Consider the following 23,105-nt stretch of genomic DNA (forward strand, 5'->3'; position numbering starts at 1 on the left):
GAGAGAGAGAGAGAGAGAGAGAGAGAGAGAGAGGACTTACTAAAGATAGGCATTTCAGAGATAGGTTTACATTCTGACTAATTGAAGGGGAGGGCATTTATTCTAGAAAGGCTCACTGCTATCAGTGCTGCAGAACCACCACAGAGAGAAAACAGCCCTGACTTGAGTTTTTGGCTTTTATACTTCGTTAGTAAGTCTACCAGGCCAATGTCTGGGGGACAGGTTCCCAATGATCCTTACTCTTACTTGGCAGCAAACAGAGTTACACTAAGGTCCTAGGATGTTTCAGATGGAAGTTTAGAAACCAGAGTTAAAAACTGGAATAATATCAACAGCTTAGTATCCTTGAAGCAAAAATGGGTCACTTTAAAAAAATAGTTTTAAAAACCTGAACTCATAAGACAAATTTACAAATATCAAAAAAAATATGACTAGATATGTACAAAAAATGTAATGAACACCAAAAAGGCAACTATCGCTCACTGTTAACTTGTGGTGGAGCTGTGTTGAGAGTTATTTGAATTAAATAGAAAATAACAATAGTGCCCACATGTAACCAAAACACACTCCTTGCTGAGTGTCCAGACTTTCTTACAAACACAGGTTGCTGTCAGGCATGTCTGACATATCGGACCAGATTGCAACTGTCCCGTGACAGGAGAATCTGAGGTCCCCAGAAGCGATCTGTTACCGTGGATGTTTTATAGCCACGAGGGGAGAGTGACAAGTCGGCAAGAAGCCAGAATAAGCACAGCCCCTTGCTACTTCAGTTCCCCCCCATCCGCCTTCAAGTTCCGAGCACCCCACCCTGAGCCCACGCCGTCAAGTCACTCCACTCAGAGCGGCCCTCGAGGACAGAGTAACACTGCCCCTCTGGGCTTCCCAGGCTGAACATCCTTAAGGGAGCAGATTGCCTCCATTCTCCCTGGAGCCACTGGTGGAGTCAATGTGGCCCGCAGCCCAGTGCACGGCCCACGGCACCGAAAGTTCTGAATTGGGAATGAAGATGCCTAGTTAAAAAAACAGGACAGTTTACTGATGAACCAACCAATCAGAAAGAGCATGCAGGCTGGTTAGATAAGTCACGGTCCATCTTTACACCACCACACGGCTTTGTATTTTAGAACTTTAAAATGCCGACAGCGCAAGATACCAAATCAGATGAGGTTCCGTTTCCAAGTTCTGATTCATAGGAGCTTCCAAAGTAGAGTCGGTACATATTGAACTTCGATTCATCTGGGAGGATCTCAGACATCTCTAGAGAAACAAGGGACTGCTCTAGGCCACATTCTCCATCTCCGGCTGAATCATCAGAGCCACTACTGTGGTTAAGGAAAACCATCGACGACAGACTTAGGTCACTATCAGAGCTGGAACTTCCATCCTAGAACATACAACATACAGTTGTAAGGTTCAAAATAATCCATAACTCCGAAATAAACCACAACTCAGGTAGCATTCTAATATAGCATAGGTTACCGAATTACTTGGTCTACCTTTGAAGAAAAACAATTACTCAGCCCTTTGTACTATCACCCATAATCCAGGGTAACGTGTAGGCATCTGCTTGTACAGCCCTCATGCTCCTAAGCCCACTTTAGGTAACATTGTAATACTGTACTCAAACTCACTGTCATCGAGCTAATTCCAGCTCATAGCAACCCCATAGGACAGAGTAGAAGTGGCCCCTGGGGGGTTCCCAGGTTGTAACTATTCATGGGAGGAGACCGCCTCATCCCCCTCCCACTGAACAGCTGGTGGTCCCACTGCTGACCCTGTGGATGGCATAACCACGACACCACACTAGTCTGTCGGGCAGGACAGAGACGCAAGACATTGTTCAAAACTTCTGTTGATTCCCTAGTGGCTCGGAGTCACACAGTACGGTTTTTAAGTATCAAAATTACAAGAAAGAGAAGACGTAATGTGTAGATAATTTGCCAAGCGTCCCCTCAGAAAAGTCTGTAATAAAGCTTGACCCAGAGCTCTGAGTTGATTTTTATGAGCTCTGACTCTCGTCATTCTTATTTCTCTGATCAGTCAGGTCAACATTTATCTTGAAAGAGTGCTTTATAAAAACATCTTTCTTCTGGTAATGAAAGTGTCAACAAGAGAGCCCTCAATGGCCTGTCACAAAAACAACAAAGTTTGGTCGTGCTTGGTTCAGGAACTGTAGACGGCGTCTGGATCACCGCAACTGGGGAGGATGCAGGAGCACCCTTCCTAACCGCTCGCCCATCAGGGCTCATTCGGCAACCCTTCCCAGCCGTGAGGGAGTCCATGGGGGTCTACAAGACACACCTATCACACGCTGCTGTGTCAGACGAGGGAACATCACGGGGTGATGAGACTCCGCCGAAGGACGCAGAAGCCACCTAGAAGAGCCTTTCTCCTGGCCAAGTCTAGGGCAATTTGAGCATCAAAGTAAACAGCCTATGTCACTAATTGGCTCTTCTAACAAGCAAAGGACAAAGCAAACTAAGTCTCAATTACTTTTCTATTTCAATCATGTAATATATAATACTTAAATAATATCCTTCCACGCGCCAACACAGTTCTGCCAATATTAAGGAAATGTTAAAGAAACAGACACCAAACTTCAAAATGACAACGCTCTCAGTGAAGTCAACATCGCAACCATGGAATATTCAGTTAACGGGAAATCTAAATTGAGTATCTTTTCAACAGGGTTGTTGAAAAGATACGATTTTTTTAAGATTGGGATTTTTATGTTAAGCTGTTCTGACCGATCAAAAAAGGCCGTTAAAAACGACCTGTTCGTCTAACTTACTTGGTGTCCGCACGAGAGCAGCCTTCCATGTAAGGCCTCCAGCTGGGCATTGTAGAGCAGAGCTTTCAGATCGGCTCCGGTAAAGGAGTCCGTCACCGATGCCACGTGCTGAAGGTCTACGTCGGCCGCCAGCGGCAGAGAGTCACTGAGGACGCGCAGGATTTCAAGACGGGCGCCCTGCAGGAAGAAAAGCGAACTGGTCTACTGAGTGAAAAGCAAAATCAGATGGTACCTTCAACTGTTTGTCTTATGATTTCTTTTAAAAATTTACCGTTGTATTCAGAGAGTGCTTATTATTTTCTAGACCCGGGCAAGTGTGCCGACAGTGTTTTCACATGGAAAACTAAACTCATTCAAAATAACAGCTACATGTGACGGACACTCACAGTCTCTGTTTTGAGTATTTGTTCTTTCACTCCTTGCTTCATTCGCCTTTAAGTTTGAAAACAAAATTTACAGGATCAGACCAGGAAGAGTTGAGTCCTCATAACCTACTCCCTGCGTATCTATATGTGTGAAGGGCCAGTTCTGCTGGGTCACGGCGTGTGATCAGCTTGGAACTCGGGGAGGCAGACATGCACTAAGCACCTGCTTCCTCCCTTCCTCCCAGGGGCCGGTACTGACCGGTTGGCTCTCAGGGGTTCAGACTTGCATAGGAATGGCTGGACAAAGGAAGGCCTTTTCAACTAACTCTGCATCCTTCTATGCTGTGAGCCCACAGTGCCGAGGCCAGGGTCTTCTCGGGACACCGGCTGTAACCGGGCAGAAGCAATGTGCCCCGGGGAAGAGGGAAGCAGGTGCTGGGTTGGGGCACTGAATATGAAAGTGTCACCTGATCCGGAGGAGGGCAGTACACACATCTATCCAGTCGACCAGGCCGCAGCAGGGCAGGGTCAATCAAGTCAGGGCGACTGGTGGCAGCCAGTACATAAACACCTGCGGAGACATCCACCAGGCTCACGAAAACGCGGCCAAGCTGCGCTGGGACCAAAGTCGGTGTAAGTTACGATCGTACCCTGTAAGCCTTCGACGCCGTCCAACTGGGTCAGCAGCTGGTTAACGACTCGGTCTGTCACGCCGGTGTTGTCGTGTCCTCTTCGAGGCGCAATGGACTCAAATTCATCGAAGAAAAGGAGGCAGGGCTTTGCTGCCTGCGCCCTGGGGGCAGAAACAGACACTCCCGTGTGAAGGTGTGCCAAGTGGTTTCACACATACTTATGACGCACACAGACCTTTTCAAATCTTGCTCACAACAAACCCTTAAAGAGGCCTTACTCTTGTTTTCAGTATACTGGGTCTCAGTGCAAGGGGTTTGCCTTGTCCCCTGCCCTGTGCATACAATTTAAGAAATCAAATCAAATCTACTGTTGGGTCGACTCTGACCCCCGGTGACCGCACAGGACAGAGTAGAACTGCTCCCTTTTCAGGAGTTCCATTTTTTTCAGAAGCAAACGGCAACCTCTTTCGTCTGACGAGCAGCTGGGGGTGCAAAGCGGGCACCTGGCCGTTAGCAGCCAGGTATGTGAACACTGCACCGCCGACTCCTCTGGATGGAAGAGCAGAGACTACACTTGAGGAGAACCAGCACTTCTATATCCTAACCAACAATTCTGTGCTATCCCGGTTATAAATAATAATGTGTGCAATTATGAGATTTTTCTCCCCTTTCGTACTTGCCTGGAAGTTTTCCTTGTCTGGGCATAACGCAGTGAAGTATTTAACATGGCTCTTCTAGCCATAGCCTTTATTACTCTAACAAACAACCTTTGAATTTCCTGATGGGTCTGGGTAGGAGGGTGGGGTGGGGAAACGGCTACAGCTGTGACTGTGAACTGGGGTCACTGTGAGTGTCATCCTACTGGGTATAAAACCAGCCAGTCAGAAGCAGGGAGGGGAACCTTCCTCCAGCAAAAGAGCCAGGAGGAAGGCTACACTCTGCACCCTGAGATCCCTGTGCACGGTACAGTCAGAGGGACCGCAGAACAGCAGCAGCAGAACCAGGAGCCAGAACACGAGACGGCAGTGGGCTGCGCAGCCGCAGAACCAGTAAAGCTGAGTGCTAATATAGGGAAGGAGGCTGGCTTGCAGACAGAAGGGGTGGGGGAGGGGCTGCAGCCCTCTGGGCACTTACTGGGTTGCTGACCCACTGAGCTGGAGCTGAGTGCCTTTAGGCTGAGGTTTATGTCCAAGTGGCATGCCCTTTAGGAATTTATTGGCAACCCTGAAAGGGCTTTGTAGCACTGCCTGTGGGTAAGGCAGAGAAACAACTGTCCCAGAGCATGTCTCACCTCAGTTGTAACCTATTAACTCGCCTTATAAACCCATCATCCTGAGCTTTGCTGTGAGCTTGTGTGGCCACTGCAATGCAAGACCGAACCTCCCCACAGGAGCGGCGGCCATGGGCGGGGTAGCTGACGTCAGAACTGGGAAGGAAGAATGCAGGGTGAGGGCGTGCCTGACCCCAGCCTCTGAGGCAGAGGAGGTCACACGCGGGTCCAGGCCGGTCCTCGGTGGGTTTCTTTAAATAACCACCTACTATGCTGCTTTTGGTATTCCAGAAGTATTTCCATTGTAGCTATCAGATCAAATAACTCCTCAAATTTAAGCACTACAATGTTTTACATCTAAGTAGTATCTGGTGAAACATAGTCTGTCCTCTAGCTCATTTGTAATCCACGAAATCCGAGGTTTTGAACATCAGTTCTTCAAAAAAGATGAAGGCCAAAAAGTAAGAACTTAGCAATAATAATGTCATTTACTTTAAAAATATTCATAGGGAACCAACCTAATAAAAATATCACGAACAGCTTGCTCACTTGCTCCAATATATTTGCTGAGTAACTCTGGCCCCTATTAAAATAAAATTAAATTAGAATTGGGATAAAATTATTTAAAACAATATAATTTTTGCTTATGACTAGGTCAAGGAAATGCTTGATATGATCAGATGGGTGGAACGAACACCACATGCCCATAGTTTCCTCTGCCAGGATCTTCGCTCCATTTCCTTCAGTTCTCTTGCAAAATGCCACTCCCGTCAACCCATCCAAGACCCCACTCTAGTTACTCACACCACCTTATCTTGCCTTTCTTCCCACACAGCTCATCGCTGATAGTATATTCCACGTACTTATCTGTGCATTGCCCTTCTCCCCTAGAAGTAAGTTTCTAAAAGGCACTTTGGTTCACTGCTGAATCCTCAGTGCCTGCCACATAACACACCAAACTACTGTCATCGAGTCAATTTTGGCTGATAGTGACCTTACAGGACAGAGTAGAACTGCCCCCTGTAGGTTTTCAAGACTGTAAACATTTACAGGAGTAGAAAGCGCGTTTCTCTCGTAGAGCGGCTGCTGGTGTGAAATTGTTGACCTTGCAGTTAGATCAATGAGTGTGGCAGTTGCACAATCTGTCAACTTGCGAAGGGGTGGAGCCTAGCCTGTCAATCAGGTCAAAACTTGATGACCTCATTTGGAGGCACCTCACTGGAGGCCAGATACACTCACTCGCTGTGAGACATTCCTGCTGACAAGCAACATGGAACTATGCTGATAGAGTGGGAGCCCTGGAGCTGGAGGAACCACATGGGGACCCATGTCAGCGCTGAGATAGACCTTCCACCACCACTGGATCCACAAAACTTTCCACCCACTGGCCTGTGATCGTCCTGCATTCGACGTCATTTTAAATGGCTGCATGAGTTTAAAGAGGAATTTATGGACTAATATAGACAGATAGGGTAATATTGGACTAATGGATTTGATCTGGAATGGGCTGGGATGTTTTCTTAATACAAACTTTGATATAAAGTTCTCTCTTACACACATGAGTGTCTATGAGTTTGTTTCTCCAGTACCCAGACTAACACAATGAGCTCACTCTGCCATCAAGGTTCTTTGCCTCACAATAAATACTCAATAATTATTGTTGAATGAATGGCTTAAAATAAAAATAAAAAAGTCAGATTGTATCTCAAACTTTTGGAGACTCAGAAAAAACAAGACATGAAATACTTTGCCAGCATTCTCAAATACAGAAACCAATTTATCTGTACAAAGTTTAAGAATATTTCCTAAAAGTCAACTGAAAAAACACAACTTTACTACACATTACGAAATTATCCATGAGAATAGTCTTCCCCTTAAATTGGGATATCACTTACAAAAAAGGATCTTTCTAAAAACTGAATAGGACCTAGTGATCCCAAAGACCAAACTAGCTAAGGATATGTGACGGACACAGAACTGCTAATACTCAGCTACCTACACGTGTGTTAATGGATTCAGTCTCTCCAGTACAGTCAGAACTGGAGTGTGAGAAGACGAACGAGGCAACGTGCTCCTGACAGGCAGGGGTCTTTGTCGCTCACACCCCATTGCCAGGGTGGAGTGAGCCCTCTGCTGAGACCTTTCCACTGGGAATGGGACCCACTGAGACTTGAGACTTCCCAAAGGGGATAAGGAGGCCTCCCTGAGGGGACAATCTAAATGCACAGACATTGATCTTGAAAATACAAGGTCTTAATTTTTTTTTTAAAGCAAAACTACATTCAATTGGTAAGTGTAAAAAGAATACACTCAGGGTCACCCCAAAATCCAGAAAAAATAAGCTAGAAAATTAAAAAGCATTAGTGATTCTCCAAACTTGCCAGGGTAGGGTAACCCAACTGCAAATTTCTCAACTGGCTTTCAGATTCAAAATCCATTTTGAAAATGGCTGCGTAGATGCTTCCTTTGTCTTGGGACCTCGTCACTCTGCGGTAAACGCATGGGCTCACCTTACACCTGAAAAACGTCAGACCTAGTGTGCATAAGCAAGGGAGCAAGCAGCCAACAAGTTGCAGGACCATAAAAATCCTGCCTCTTGTCTAGGTTTGCATTCCCTTTCAGGTGAAATTTGCTTTTTATGTGATTATTTTTATTGGCAGTACCCGAAGGTTTACCTTCAGCAAAAACACTATAAGCCCTAAAGGAGAGGCAGCTCATGACCCACTTCCCCACAGAGGGCTTTTATGTTTTAAGGCCAGAGTTTTATTGGTTTATTATTTTTTTTAAGCAACTGCAATAAAATAGATGGTATTCCCCTGTAGATATGCAGAATTGCTTTTGTCTGGGGAAATAAAATGGAAAGTGAACATTTGTATCTATCATTTGATTTTAGGGAGTATCAAAGTTTAAAGGCAAGATCAAATTTAATGACGATCTGCTTTACCTATGGAGACTTGTTTGGAAGTTCGAGCAGGGGACCGCAGCTACTCATATACCCTTGACTGAAGGGCAGTCCTATCGGGGGAAGGTCGTGCGGGAAGGACGCGCACATGGAGCAGTGAGGGAGGAAGGGGACACCTGCCTAGCCAGCCAAATCAACCCTGGCAATCAGTGGGGTTACAGATGCTGCAGCCAGATCGCCCTCACGTCCTGCCTTGCCTATAGAAAGACAAGCTTGTTCCAGTGGAAACAACTATTATGAGAGGGCATCACCAGAGGCATGTGGATCTGTATTCAACTGCCCACACTGCTTTTTTAAAAAATTATCATTTTATCAGGAGCTCTTATAGATATTATAACAATCCATAATTCAATTAGATCACGTATAATTGTACAATTGCCAACACCATCGGTTTCAAAACATTTTCTTCTTGAACTCTTTGATATCAGATCCCCTTTCCCCTCCCTCCCCAAACCTACTGTTAGGTAGGCTAGCAGGGCTGGGGGATGTCCATTAACGCATGCCCAGAGGGCCAAGCTACAGCAACAAAGGAGTGGCTCACTGCACAAGCTCAGAGGTTTAGGTTTCCTGCCGGTAGGCACGGGTGGACGCTAAACCTGGATTGGCCCACCTAGGCCAGGTAAATTCAATTCAGCCAATGGGGTCGATCAGGGGTTGTCCACCACGCCTCCCCGTGGAATCCTTGAAAAGGATTCCAGTGGCAGAACTTTGGCAGAGAACTTTGGAAGAACTTTGAAACACTTTCGTGTGCCACTGAGCAGCTTCTAGGCAGGCTGGATGTTTGGGAGGAGTCCTATGAGTGCCGTGTAAACCTGAAACTTCTTTTAACTCTAATAAAACTCACTTGGATCACAAACCAGGCTTCAGCGTGAATTCTTTCTCGCCCGGAGCCAAGCACCGAGGTATAGATCTAGATCTAGCTCCAGAGAGATCTAACACTACCACCCAGGAACCCTTATTATTATATATTATTTATTGTTTTTTGCATTACACCATCCAATGTATCCGTTCACCTTCAATTCTGTTATTCATTCCACTTGAGCGGAGTTACACAGTCATTATTGCTATCAGTCCCCCATACTCCCCACCCTCTTCCCATATGCTCAGGGAATCATTACTCCCATTACTATTTCTGAAGGGTTTATCTATCTTGGATTTCATGCATCGGATGCTCTTAATTATACAAGTGAACATATGCAGGTCTAACAAGATTTAAGAGGTAAAACTAAGACTATAATAGTAAGGGGATGAAATATTAAAGAGCTAGAGGATAGTTAGGTATTTCTTTTTTGTTGTTGTTATTCAATTTTTTATTTTTAATAGATTTATCAGGGGCTCATACAACTCTTATCACAATCAATACATACATCAATTGTGTAAAGCACTTTTGTACATTCATTGCCCCAATTTTTCATTTTTCATTTTGTAAATTAGCCTGATAAGAATTTGCAATCTTTGCATCTTTTTTTTCCCTCTTTTCTTTTTCCCCCCCTTGTTTTATTTTATTTATTTATTTATTTATTTTTAAACATTTTATTGGGGGCTCATACAACTGTTATCGCAATCCATACACACATCAATTGTGTAAAGCGCATTTGTACATCGTTTCTCAAAACATTTTCTCTCCACTTAAACCCCCGACATTAGGTCCTCATTTTTCCCCTCCCTCCCCGCTCCCGCCTTCCTCATGAGCCCTTGATAGTTTATAAATTGGTATTTTGTCATATCTTGCCCTGTCCGACGTCTCCCTTCACCCACTTTTCGGTTGTCTGTCCCCCAGGGAGGAGGTTACATATAGTTCCTTGTAATCGGTTCCCTCTTTCCTACCCATTCTCCCTTTACCCTCCCTGTTTCGCCACTCACACCACTGGTCCTGTAGGGCTCATCCGCCCTGGAGTCCCTGTATTTTCAGTTCCTATCTGTACCACTGTACATCCTCTGGTCTAGCCAGACTTGCAAGGTCGAATTCGAGTCATGGTAGTGGGAGCGGGGAGGAAACATTTAGGAACTAGAGGAAAGTTGTATTTCTCATCGTTGTTACATCGCACCCTGACTGGCTCGTCTCCTCCCCAAGACCCCTCTGCACGGGGATCTCCAGTGGCCTACTAATGAGTTAGGTGTTTCATGAGTGCTATACCGCACCCTGGATACATGGGGCCCTTCTGTGAGGGACTGTTCAATTGTCATACAAGTGGGCTTTGGGTCTCCTTTGCGCTCCTTCAAGTCAATTTGATTGCTTGTTTTTGAACTTCTTATTCCTATTCCCGTTGATACCTCATGATCACACAGGGTGATGTGCTTCTTCCTTGTGGGCTTTGTTGCTTCCTTGCTAGATGGCTGATTGTTTAACTTCAAGCCTTTAAGACCACAGATGCTATATATTTTAATACATGGGCACCGTCAGCTTTCTTCACCTCATTTGCTTATGCACCCATTTGTCTTCAGCGATTGTGTTGAGAAGATGAGTATCATACATTGCCACATTATTAGAACAAAGTGTTTTTGTACTGAGGTAAGATTAAGTAGAGGCCCAAAGTCCATCTGCTTATCATATTTACATATATATGTATATAAACACACACACATAGACAAATACACCTATCTTTCTATCTTTACATATATGCATATCTATATTTATACATACATACATATATATATAATTTTTTACTTTCTTGTTCTTTCCTCTTGCCCCACTATGATGTTCACCCATTGTTCACCTCTCAGTAATTCCTCTCGGATACATTTAAATTAAACACGACCTGGAACCCTACACCGCCCTCACTGTCAATTTGAGATTCCTTGCTATTCCCCTGTCCCTGTTGTTTTTCTATTAAATAGTGAAGAGTGTTATAATCCATCGGTTCAACCCCCCTTTCTTTCAGGGATCCATATCCCAGGACCCACATACCTAACAGCACTTATACCCTTTGAGTCCTCAGCACTGGTGACCCAGGGGCACGCCTTATACCCAAGACCCCATTGCTCTTCCTACAGTCAATGATGGAGCAGTCTAGTGCCCCACCCCCACCCCCATCCCGTTACAGACTTTCAGCTCACACAGCTTTTTATCTCCAAGCAGGCGACTAGCTGACAGTCTAGAAAGGTCAATGTGCAACATACCTTGATGCTAATAAAATTCATTCCACTCTCTCGTGCAATTACCCCAGCCAGCAAGGTTTTCCCTGCCCCAGGAGGACCATACAATAGTATGCCTGTTCTCTGTCGTATGGGCAAGTTTGCAAATAATTCTGGGTACTGGAAAAAAAGAGAGAGAGCATTCAAGTCTAAAACAGAAATGACAAAGCAGCTCTAAAGATCAGCGTACAGAAAAAGTACTCGAGCCCTGACTGCTCCCTTCAGTGTTAGGACCCAACAGCCCTGTTACAGGTCATGAAGGAGCTACCATGGAGGCTTCCAATGGCTGCCTGAAGCAGGTACATAAATAAGGACGGGGGAGTACACGTTTGTAACAAGCATGTAAGTGCATCGAAACATCTTTCCATTTTTTCCTCTTTAAAAAAAAAACATTATAAAAGTACTAATTTAAGAAACTATGAAGTTTACTGTCTTGTAATTGTTTCACAGGGTGAGTTTATAAAAGCTATGTTTATTAAAATACATTCACTCAAGAAAAGAAAAAAGAGAATCATTCCCGAGATTAAAGACCATAAAATCCCCCTTGAGTCTCTAGGCTGAATAACTGATTCCTTTTCCCTAAATTTCCTTCTAAATCAATGCCCAGAGGGAAAGGACAACTTTTAACAGCAGGTGAGGCAAATATTGGGCTACTGTCAACATCCTGGTCTCATCTATCAGGGATGCCTATTGAGTCCCACCTGGGGACAGATGTCCACCCTCAGCTACCTCAATCACTACTGTAAACTGAAACAGGCCCCAAAGCCAGCTGATCAGTACATGATCTCCATCTATCTGCATATTGATGCTTGCTGCCCAACCCAGCATTTGAGGCCACGAGCCTTCTAAGCAGTGCTTCGGAACCTTTGTTTTCTCAAATGGGCTTTAGCTCACAGTTTGGGCTGCATAACCATGGCCCAGGTCCTTTCTGAGGGCCACAGAGCCCAGGACTCAACATCCAGGTACATGTAACCCAGGGTCCTCACTCACCTGTTCCTTTCTCTGCCTGGGTCCCAGGTCTTTGCAGTGACTCTTATCTCCCTGGTCTCTGATTCAGCCACACCACCTCCGAGACACTGCTTTCTGATCTTCTGGAAAACAGTTTCCACCTGGACTCTGCCATCCACCCAGCCTGCACTGCCTTCCCAGGTCTGCACATTTGGATTACTCCATCAAGCCTACAAACCTAGCTGACTCGTCTACCTCCCAGTTTATCTCTAGCCTTTTCTGTTCAAGTCCCGGCTGCCAGTTCATTTACCTTTAGTAAAATCTGAACGATTCAAACAAAATAGAGGAATCAAGAACTTCACATGGAATATATTATCAGTGTCATCCCAGATTTCCTTATAGGTTTGTGTGCATATGTGTGTGCGTATGTGTGTGCGTGCAGTAAGTGTCTCAAATACATTGTTTGAATGGTGATTTTAGCTAAAATAGTGCTGGATATTGATTTTCTAACTCAAAGTAAAACTCACTGAATCAAAATGAGATTGAACAAGTTAAGCAACCCATGAAGAAAGCCACAGCCTATGAGTCAGTGGTTCTCCTGGGAGGAAAATACTTGTTTGCCGTTAAAGCACCTTGGCTGGTAACTGGATAGTATCCATGAGGATCTGCTGAACTTCATGCAATCCACCAATCTTATCCCAGCCCAGGTCTCTAGGCTTATGCAGGCTGACGTTCCGCAGAGATGCTGGAGTAAATCCATGGAGAGCTTTCTGGAAGTCCAGTGTTGTTAAGACTAATTCTGTCAGAAAATAAATGACACTTACTTTGGCAGCCATATTGAATATATGAATTTTGCAGATCGGCCACCATCTTAGCTGGAGATGCCAATTTTTCAATCAGATTACTGCTTATTTGACACTAAAATAGAATGTGCTTATGCTTATTAAAACATTAAAATAGAATGTGCTTAATTCTTGCCCTACTGCAATGACCCTTCTCAACCATGGTAAAAGGATTCAGTAACACATACCTTCCTTGCACGACAGACTCTGGAGAGAGAGACGGGAATGGATGGCTCGGTCCATAAGCACTGTAAAATCTCTAGCTACAAACCCTTCTGTTGCTTTAGCGACAAGGTCCAAGTCTAGATCAGGAAACTTCTTCACATCACAATCTAGTTTATTTTTCATTACACTATGAAGAATCTCACATCTTTGCTCCTAATGAAAAAGCACAAAATTCAAATGTTTAATTCTATCCATGTACAGATTTGGCATACACATTTTGAGAAATATCAGGCTGCCATAGTCTCCAGTGCCAGAAAGCAGGCTGGTGGCTACATGGGGACACAGGTGGGGAAATCAATGGCCCTGGGGCACTAAGAAACTTTTGGAAGTACAGAGATGTCTGTTACCATCACTGTGCTGCTAATTTCATGGTACATGCATAAGTTAAAACTGACCAAGTTAAGAACAACCAAACAAAACCCTGACCAAGTCACACATTTTAAATATATCAGTTTGTTATACAGTACTTTCATTTTAAAGACTTTTTTTCAACAGCAGTCAATTAGCAGAGGGTCTGAATAAACACTAGGTAAGAATATTTAAACAAATCTAAAACAAGCTTGCCAACCCTGGAACCCACTACTTCCATGAGCTCCCTGGCCCTAAAGTCATCATGGGCATGAGTTCCCAAAGGGGACTAGGGGCCACGTGTGCTCGTGGAGTAGAGAGTGTACTGCATCAAGTTTCTCACCGCGCTCCCATTAAGGACAGGCCTTGCCGCACCCCCACCTGCACTGCGGCTTTAGACACAATCGCAGTGACGGAACGAGCCTCAAGTCCACGGGCGGGTAAAGGGCTACACAGGCCAACGCATGAGGCACACGATGCAAAGTTCAAGGATAACGATGCATCTGTGAAGTAACTCAACACGGAGGCCCCGGGGGGCATGACGCTGAGTGAAATGCGTCCATCACAAAAGGGCAAATACTGCGTGAGGTCACTGTTATAAAAGGTTAAGAAAAGTCTTCCAACACAGAAAGAAACATTATTTGATGAGTACTGGGGTGAGAGGGAAAATCAGTAGCTAGATTGGGTGACAGGAAAGGCAGGGGTAGGTCAGCACGAAAGGATCAAGGCCAAGGAAGACACTAAAAGCGATGCAAGAATAAAGTGCAATTATGTGATCACAGTAACCACAATGATGTCTGAGTGGATACACAGTGATATCTGAGTGGATACACTCAATGATGTCTGAGTGGATACACAGGAAGTTATATCGGTGAACGGGGTGAGCGGGCATAAGGAGGTACACGGTAGTACATTATTTTATGTGGCTCTCCGAAGCCAGTGTCTGTAACACCCCCCCCAAAGGACCTTTCACTGATGGGTCCAGGTAAGCAGGTGGAGAAGGTACTGATGATTGTAAATGATTCAGGAGTGGCTGCCACACTCATGAGCAGTGTCTGGGAGCTGTGTGTGGCTACTGCAATGAAGTACAGCGCCTGGCATCAACATAAAGAACGCTGTGGCAGACAGAGTTATAAAAGCAGAGAGTGGGGGGTGAGATGGAGCATAGGGTTGACAGCTGACATGCCTACACGCATAGTTTGCAGGCTGCAAAAGTGCCCACACAGATAATAGTGCGCATAGAGGCCAGTCGTGAAAATCCTCAGTTATAACCAAGCACTTCCCAAGCTTGGGTGCTGGGGGAACATCTTTATGCCACAGTAAAATACTTTTTTAAAGCTATGCTGTTTTCAAAACAAAAGTCACATCCTTGGGAAATGCATAGTAGCATTTCAGATGGGTCTAAGTGGTCATTGCACACAATATGCATTGGATGCTGACTTTAACATATGTGGGAAACTGAGGAATGGGGATAGAGTATATGTGGATGCATTGATTATTCTCATATTTTAATAAATCTGGCAGACCAAAATCTGGGGTGGAGGGAGGCCTTCACACTTATGAGTTAGAGATGAGTTCCAATCACACTCTCATAATTAAGATTGCTCCCCACTTTATCCTCCCACAACAGTGCTACCTGAAAGTTACCTCTTACAAGCACACGGCTGATTGCTATCTACCCTGCAGCTTTATCTATAGGAGCAGGCAGGTTGCAATTGTTCTCCTTGCTCAGGAGACAGTCACTTCCCCTGACCTGCCCCCGCACCGGTGTTATTAGGTTTCTCCTTCAATAAACTCAGGGACTTTTAGGGTTAAGTTACAGCCCACTTTGTTATGTATGTGGTTACCTGGAATTAGGGGGGCTTGCATGCCCTGAAGTATATAAGCTGTTGTTGGAACTATAATCTCTCTCTCTGCACGGACCCAGCACCTGGAGGTCATGGCGGAGGTGAGCCTTTGTATTCTTTCTCTGGTCTGAGTCTCTTTACCTTCAGTTACACAATTGCCCCTCGAGCCCATTTGGCTGTGGGGGCTGGTACCCCACAAACATATCCTTAATATCATTCACATACATGTAAACTTAAAGACAGACAACCCAAGCAAACCACAGCAATGATGGTGCTACAGGGAGACCTGCTGCAGCAGCCTTCCCAACAGTACGGGTTACCTGCGTAGGAGGCTGGATATGCTGACAGCACTGGAACACGTGGACTCCCTGGGCAGAAACAAGTGCGGGATGCAGAGAATGCTGGGACTGGCTTGTGGCAATCAGTGCAACCAAACTTCCCGTGGAAATACATTCTTTTATCATATTGTTCAATGCTAGAATTCAACAATATTTCTTTGTTAGTATTATATAAAGCTTAGGAAACGTAAACAGTAACTTTAGATTCAGTGAAAATGATAACCTAAAGTTGAGTTCAAGGTAGAATATGCAGAGCATGGCTCTTTCATACCTTTTAAATTTTAGCTTGTGCATCCAGGCACTGATTTACCTATGGAGGACCTACGGAGGGTCACACGCTAATCAATCCACTGGCGGTGCAGGCGGGAGGCTACTGTAACTATCAATGCCACCTGAGGTTCCCTACGCCTAGTTCGTATGAAACGAGAATAAACAGTAAAGACGGGTCCCTGAAATGAGGATGTTTTAGATAGGTGGGTGATAACTTTCCCTACGGTCTTCTCTGTGTTAAGCACACTATATCTAGCTCATATCCTATGACTTCAGGAACAATCTCTTGCCACTGCCAGTCTGGTTGGTCTGAGAAGGTGAGAAATAAAACCGGCACTGAGGCAGAGCTGCTTCACACCCAGACATCCTCCGCACTCGCTGAAGCGACTGGATGAAGCATTAGGTCTTACAAGGGGTTCACATTTCAGACCAACACTAGTTTAAAACACACCCAGTGTGCCAGGGTAGCCCCTCCTGTGTTAGCACCCAGGAAGCACGAGGCAGGCGGTGGAGCCCCCGTCATTCTCTGGGCCTCTCAGCTCCAGTCCACGGCGCTTTCTCTGGCACAGCCACGCCCTCTGCGTTGCTGAGTACTGCCCACACTTCCCTCTCTTCTTCACTTAGTGAATTTCTACTAATGGGTCAAAAGCTAACCCAGTTACCAACTCCTCCAGGAGCCTTTGATGGCAGCCATCACTATCATTACTCTGTGCCCCAACTGGTTCCCTTTTCTGTCCTCTGCGAGACTTAAAATTACAGAGTGAATAAAAACATTTAACAAATCCTTGTCAGCTGGACAAAGCAAGAATAAACCTGTATCAATACATCCGACCTCAGAAGACTAATGGGGAAGTTGAAGGCTGTTGTTCATGCCGCTCCCGTGTGCCCACTTTTGCCACCGATGGCAGGGTGTCGGCAGAACGCTACAGAGGCCCCAAGGGAACAGAGAACACAGTGTATATTCTAGCCTCTGGATTTCTCATCCAGGAGGAAAAGCACTGTCTGAGAGAGGACAAAGGCCATGCGATGCTGAGAGGGCACTACCGTGCGCGACGCGCTGGCTCTGCACCGTGGCAGGGCTGTGCTCGTGCTCAGGGAGGGCGGGCAGCCCCACCACCAGGTCGAGGTCGTCCAACAGGATGGCGGATGGCTGCCTCCACGCTGCCTCTGAGAAAGCTGCCGTGAAGGACTTCTGTATGTGTTCCAGTCGTTTGCCTGAACGCAGAAGACAAGAAAGGGTTTCAGTGTTATTTCAGGCTACCACTTCGAAAGGATTAAAACGTAAACCAACCCACTGCCGGTGAGTCGATTCTGCCTTTCAACCATCCTGTAGGACAGGGCAGAACTGCCCGGAAGGTTCCCAAGGCTGTGTCTTTACAGAGCAGACTGCCAAGTCTCTCTTTGGTAGAGCAGCTGGTGGTCCCAACTGCTGATCGTCTGGGGTGGGGGGAGCAGAGGCTTTAACCTCTGCACCACCAGGGCTCCTTTTGGGAATCTTAGAAAAGCTAATTATTAATTTAACTATAAAAACTGGATCCAGGGAGGGTGGGTGGGGGAGTGGTAAAAATGAGCTGTTATCAAGGGCTCAAGTAGAAAGAAAATGTTTTGAAAATGATGATGGCAACATACGTATAAATGTGCTTGACACAATGATGGATGTATGGATTGTGATAAGGGTTGCAAGAGCCCCCAGTAAAATGATTTAAAAAAAAACCTGGAGCCATCCCCAATAAAATGATTAATAAAATATTAAAACTGGATCTATATTTTCCTAATCTGACAATCTCCACGACCTGCTAAGCGGAACTGAGTTCAAAGAACACAGCTCGGAGGACTTAGTGCAGCGCTGAGGCTTTCAAGCCCCAAAGGAAAGCCGCTGCTCTCATTTCTACATGCTTCCAGGGCCATTTCAGACGGCTTTCCACAGTCTCAGCATGAAAGCCAAGTGTGGGAAAGGGCACAGGACGGGGCGCCGGGCAAGATCCTGGTGGGATAAGACACAGCTGCCTTGGGACCCTAGCGTTGCAGGGTCTGAATCACGCCGCGGCTTCAACGTCTCATCGTTCAAGGTCGTGAGACGCAACGACTAGAAAACAAGTCAATTCACAGGAGAATGCAAAACCATTCTGATCCCGAGCTCTAAGCTAACATCTTCACCCAAGGCGTCACACAGGAGTCTCAGCCATAGAAAATGTTTCTAAAACTAGTTCTACAGCAGGTAACGTAAGGGGTTTCCGAAGACTATTTCTTACATAGCTGGATTATGTGGTAGAAGAAGTCAGCAGGGTGGAGAACTTTTCAAAATGAAATATTTTCAGAGAGAGTGTGTGTGTGTTTTCATTGAATAGATAATGAACTTTAAAAGTACAAAAGTCCATTTGGTGAACTGTAATTCTCTTTTCCCTGCTCTCTGCTGCCACCCTCTTTCCCCACCTACCAGTTTTCCATGGCAATCCAGAGATATTTTATACTCACTAAATTACATCGTGGGAGCCCTGGTGGTGTAGTGGTTACATACTGGGCAACTAGTAACGAGGTCAGCAGTTCAAAAGCATCAGCCGCTCCAAAGGAGAAAGATGAGGCTTTCTACTTCTTTTTAAACTATTTTTATTTTAATATATCATTTTATTGGGGGCTCTTACAGCTCTTATAACGATCCATAAATCAATTGTATCAAGCACATTTGTACATCTGTTGCCATGATCATTTCCAAAACATTTTCTTTCTACTTGAGGCCTTGGGATCAGCTCCCCCCCACCCAATGAACCTTCAATAATTTATAAATTATTTTTAGTTTCATATTTCACACTGTGCACGGTCGCCCTTCACCCATGTTTCTGTTGTTAGTCCCCCTGGGGTGGGGGAGTTTGTAAGTCAATCATTGCGATTAGTTCCCCCTTTCTCACCCTACCCTCATGGTATTGCTACTTTCATTATTGATCCCTAGGGGGTTAGCTGTTCTGGATTCTGTGTGTCGAGAGCTCTTATCTGTACCAGTGTACATGCTCTGGTCTAGCCAGATTTGTAAGGTAGAACAGAGGTCATGATAGTGGGGGGGAGGGGCAGGAAGAATTAAAGAACTAGAGGAAAGTTGTATGTTTCATCAGTGCTATACTGCACCCTGGCTGGCTCATCCCTTCCTTGTGATCCTTTTGTGAGGGAATGTCCAATTGTCTACAGATGGGCTTTGGGTCTCCAGTCCGACTCCCCTCATTCACATCGAAATGGTTGTTTGTTTGGGTTTTCTGATGCCTGATCCTGTTGACACCTTGTGATCATATGGGTTAGTGTGCTTATTCCAAGCTTTGTTGCTTCCCTGCTAGGTGGCTGCTTGTTTAACTTCAATCCTTTAAGAACCCAGATGCTATATCTTTTGATAGTTGGGCACCATCAGTTTTCTTCACATTAGCTTATGCACCCATTTAGTCTTCAGCAATTGTGTCAGGAGGGTGAGCATCACAGAATGCCAGGTTACGAGAACAAAGTGTTCTTGTGTTGAGGGAGGGCTTGAGGAGAGGCCCAATGTCTGTCTGCTACCTTAATACTTAACATATAAATATATGTACTTAGACCTATATCCCTATCGTTATGTTAATATATTGACATATGTACATGAGTATACTTTTACCTCAATAAATGTCTTTTGCCTCCTAATTCTTTCCTCTGTTTCCTTTTATTTTCCTCCTGTCCCACTATCATGTTCGTCCTTCATTCGGCTCTCTGTACTTCCTCTCGGCTACAATGCACTTGATTGAGGCCCACCAGGCATTCTATGCCCTCCTCGCCATTGATCTTAGATCTTCGGTTGTTCCCTTGTCGCTGGGTTTGTTGGCTGCCCTTCCTTTCCCCTCCCCCTCTCTGCTTTTCACTTCTGGGAAGAGTGAGTCTCAGAAGCCCACAAGGGCAGTTCCATCCTGTCCTACGAGTCACCAGGAGTCAAGGTTGACTCGATGGCAGTGAGCTAGGGTTTTGGGGCTTTTTAAAGATGATTATATTTATTAGAGTAACAGCAATAAACAATATTTCTGTCTTTCTACCAAAAAGGAATTTGTGCAGAGGGTTATCATTTTCATACCTTGCAAAGTTTTACAGTCAACTACTTCCACATGGGCATCCAGTGTGTCAAATGCTTCTTGACAGATTGCCGTAGCTAAGGTTGATTTTCCACTCCCCTAGAAAAGAATTATTTCAGAAGGACTCCCGGTGTAGACAACCAGAAAAGGCCTGTGTTACCGTGGCATCCACCAAATGATCATACACCCCTCAATTCTTTATATAGCCAAACAGGTACTTTATATACCAATCTTCACAGAACCACTGCTCACCACAGCCAAAGTAGAATAACCAAGTGTCTATCAACAAACGAACAGAGAACAAAATGTTGGATATATCCAAACAACAGCTTATTATTTTGGCTATAAAGAGAAACAATGTTCAGATACATGCTACAACATGAAAAAACTTTAAAAATATTATGCTAAGTGAAATAAAACAGGCATAAAATGCAAGTACTGTATGATTCTATTTATAGGAAATATCTAGAACAAGAAAAAGTATAGAGACAGAAAATAGACTAGTGGTTACCTAGGACGAGAGGGATCCCTGGTGGCCTGGTGAGTTCTATGTGGGCCTACTAACCGTAAGGTTGGCAGTTCAAACCCACCAGCAGTTTCACAGGACAAAGATGAAACTTTCTACTCCTTTAAAGATTCAGTCTCAGAAACCCACAGGGGCAGTTCTACTCTGTCCTGGACAGAGGGTCAACATGAGTTGGAACAGACTTACTGGCAATGAGTTTGGTTTGGGTTTGAGGATTTGGGGAGAGACAATGAGGAATTGGTATATAATGGGTACAGAGTTGCTGTGTGGGGTGGTAAAAACGTTTGGAAATAAATGATGGTGATATTTGTATAACATTGTGAATATAATTAATGCCCTGAATTTAACATTGGTTAAATGGTAAACCATTGGTTAACAATGGTTAAAATGGAAAATTTTATGTTATATGTAGAGGCTTTAAAAGTTCATGGAAAAATTCCCTTATCCTTAATTCCATTTTCCACAAACTTTTTGTGGAAAATATGCATCACTCCTCATGCATCGGCATAGTTAAGTTCCAAAGTCCAAGTCTTAATGTAAAAATCAACGTATATGGAAGATGACCACATCAGAACACAAAATGGATGACCGCTGACTCAATCATTATGTGACTGCCAAGGTACATAAGTACATAACTACCACACCACTGAGCATCCTGGCCTTCACCATCAGAGTCAGCAGTACGCTGGCCCCCCACGCCAGCATTCAGGACTGTCATACAGCTGAAGAAAAGGTTTCCTCTATTGTTGTAAATGTGAAGCACATAGCGAGACAGTCACTGTGTGAGGAGTAGGTCTGTATCTCACTACGACAAGTTTTTGTACTGATTAGTGAATGAACGCTTCTCACCTCTCACGGTAACAGTGTTACAGGTGATCAAAACCCAAGGAGAGTTCTCAGTGAGTCAAAGCGAGCATTTGCAAAGCACACACCTTTCCTCCGGTGAGCAACAGGGCTCCATTTCTAAGCCCGGCCACGAGGGACATCAGCTGCCGCGACAGAGGGCGACCCAGGAGGCTCTGCGTGACGTGCTCCAAGGAGGACCCGCCTACGGCGCTCACCCCTCTGTGACACACAGACAGGTGAGGGGTGAAGCACGGATGAAGGATAAGCTCTATTAGCACAATTCTGAAACTTTCCGCTTAAGGAATAAAATCTTAGATGTTCTCCCTTACTGGAACAAAACAAAACAATGAATGCCAAGTTGATTCACAGCTTTTAAAAGAAGTTGTTTAAGTTACTTTCACACATGTGCAGTAACTAAAGTTTTACCCTAATAGGAACCTATAAGGAATATTTTCTTAATATATACACGAAACTCCCTCAAAATAATGTCTGGTTTGCTAATTAAATAAAAGGCATGCTTTTGAAGTACTTAGGATACTTAATGACTTATTTCCTCATACATTAAACACCACCTTTAAAATAAAGTTTAAGGGGGGGGGGGAGAGGGGAGTGAGGGCACTGATGATTGTATAGCCCTACCCACTGGGATTGAACAACAGAACTGTATGGGAAGGGAAGGCATATATTGGAATGAATAAGATATGTCAGTAACAATATTAAAAAAATTAAAATAAAGTTTAAATCTGGAGGTCACCCACACTTGAACTTCAATTACTTCTTGACTTTGACTGCCACCTGATTTCTGTGCAAAGATATCATACATTCTTAATGATTAAGACTCGGAACTGAAGAGATTTTACTTTATATTCACGAGCATCTTACTGTATATAAACATTTTTATGATTTATTTCTCTTACTAAAATGCACAGATTGGGGGCCAGCCCCAATCGCAACTACTAAGTAGGCACCTGCCCCTCTCCGAGAAGAATTTATTTCAAAGGACGGCATTGAATCTGCAGCTCCGGGAGAAGGACATATCTGATCGGAGCACACACGAGCAGATGAAGGGGGAGGAGGAGAGAGTGGAGCACATTCTGGCCCACCAGATCTTGAGGAAGATGTTCCTAATTAGAGCAGCCAGTCCACAGAGAGGACCACATGGCCAGCCCCACTATGAGACATGACATCCCTCACTGACCCATAGCCCTGCAGGGGACAACACCGGAGACACAGTGTGGGAATTGCGCCCAAACTGATCCTACCACACCGAGGCAAAACACTAATGAGGTGCAACAGAACAGCAAGGGAACAGAGTAGCAAGGTCCCCAGGGAATGCCTAAGGTGGACTTTGGGGCCAGGGCGTGGTACCCCAACAGATTGGACTGGAAAACACTCCTAAAGGCCAACAATCTTTGAACTAAAAAAAAAAAATGCATATATTATACTATTACAGGAGACTGAATCACTACTGCTACATTTTCCAAAAGGCTCAGTGAAGAATTCTTTTTTTTTGGATCGTTGTCAAAGACTATTTTGCTTGGATCTCCAATGAACACTCATGAAAGCAACAGTCAGGAAACCAAAATCTTCAAAAGATCTGTTCTTAATGTTGAAGATCCAAGGCATTGCTTTGAGGACTAACACGTGCTTGACTGAAGTTGTGGTATTTTCTTTCTTTTTTTTTTTT

At 44.7% G+C, this 23,105-nt stretch overlaps 1 protein-coding gene across 1 annotated transcript in view; it reads right to left on the reverse strand.

Annotated features, from left to right (window-relative positions):
* PEX1 (peroxisomal biogenesis factor 1) overlaps positions 1 to 23,105 on the reverse strand; it is a 51,464-nt gene that overhangs the window by 2,638 nt on the left and 25,721 nt on the right. The window contains exons 10-21 of the mRNA XM_004702656.2: positions 21,505 to 21,637; positions 20,049 to 20,145; positions 17,018 to 17,188; positions 15,686 to 15,840; positions 13,134 to 13,323; positions 12,736 to 12,902; positions 11,141 to 11,275; positions 5,577 to 5,641; positions 3,807 to 3,949; positions 3,624 to 3,727; positions 2,792 to 2,968; positions 1,154 to 1,384 (exon numbers count right to left, since the gene is read on the reverse strand). Of these exons, the coding sequence (XP_004702713.1) occupies positions 1,154 to 1,384; positions 2,792 to 2,968; positions 3,624 to 3,727; positions 3,807 to 3,949; positions 5,577 to 5,641; positions 11,141 to 11,275; positions 12,736 to 12,902; positions 13,134 to 13,323; positions 15,686 to 15,840; positions 17,018 to 17,188; positions 20,049 to 20,145; positions 21,505 to 21,637 (1,768 nt within the window). The remainder of the gene's footprint in view (positions 1 to 1,153; positions 1,385 to 2,791; positions 2,969 to 3,623; positions 3,728 to 3,806; positions 3,950 to 5,576; positions 5,642 to 11,140; positions 11,276 to 12,735; positions 12,903 to 13,133; positions 13,324 to 15,685; positions 15,841 to 17,017; positions 17,189 to 20,048; positions 20,146 to 21,504; positions 21,638 to 23,105) is intronic.

Source organism: Echinops telfairi, unplaced genomic scaffold (assembly GCF_000313985.2).
Source record: "Echinops telfairi isolate 266 unplaced genomic scaffold, ASM31398v2 ScPeMD7_23;HRSCAF=83, whole genome shotgun sequence".
In the NCBI taxonomy this organism is placed as follows: domain Eukaryota; kingdom Metazoa; phylum Chordata; class Mammalia; order Afrosoricida; family Tenrecidae; genus Echinops; species Echinops telfairi.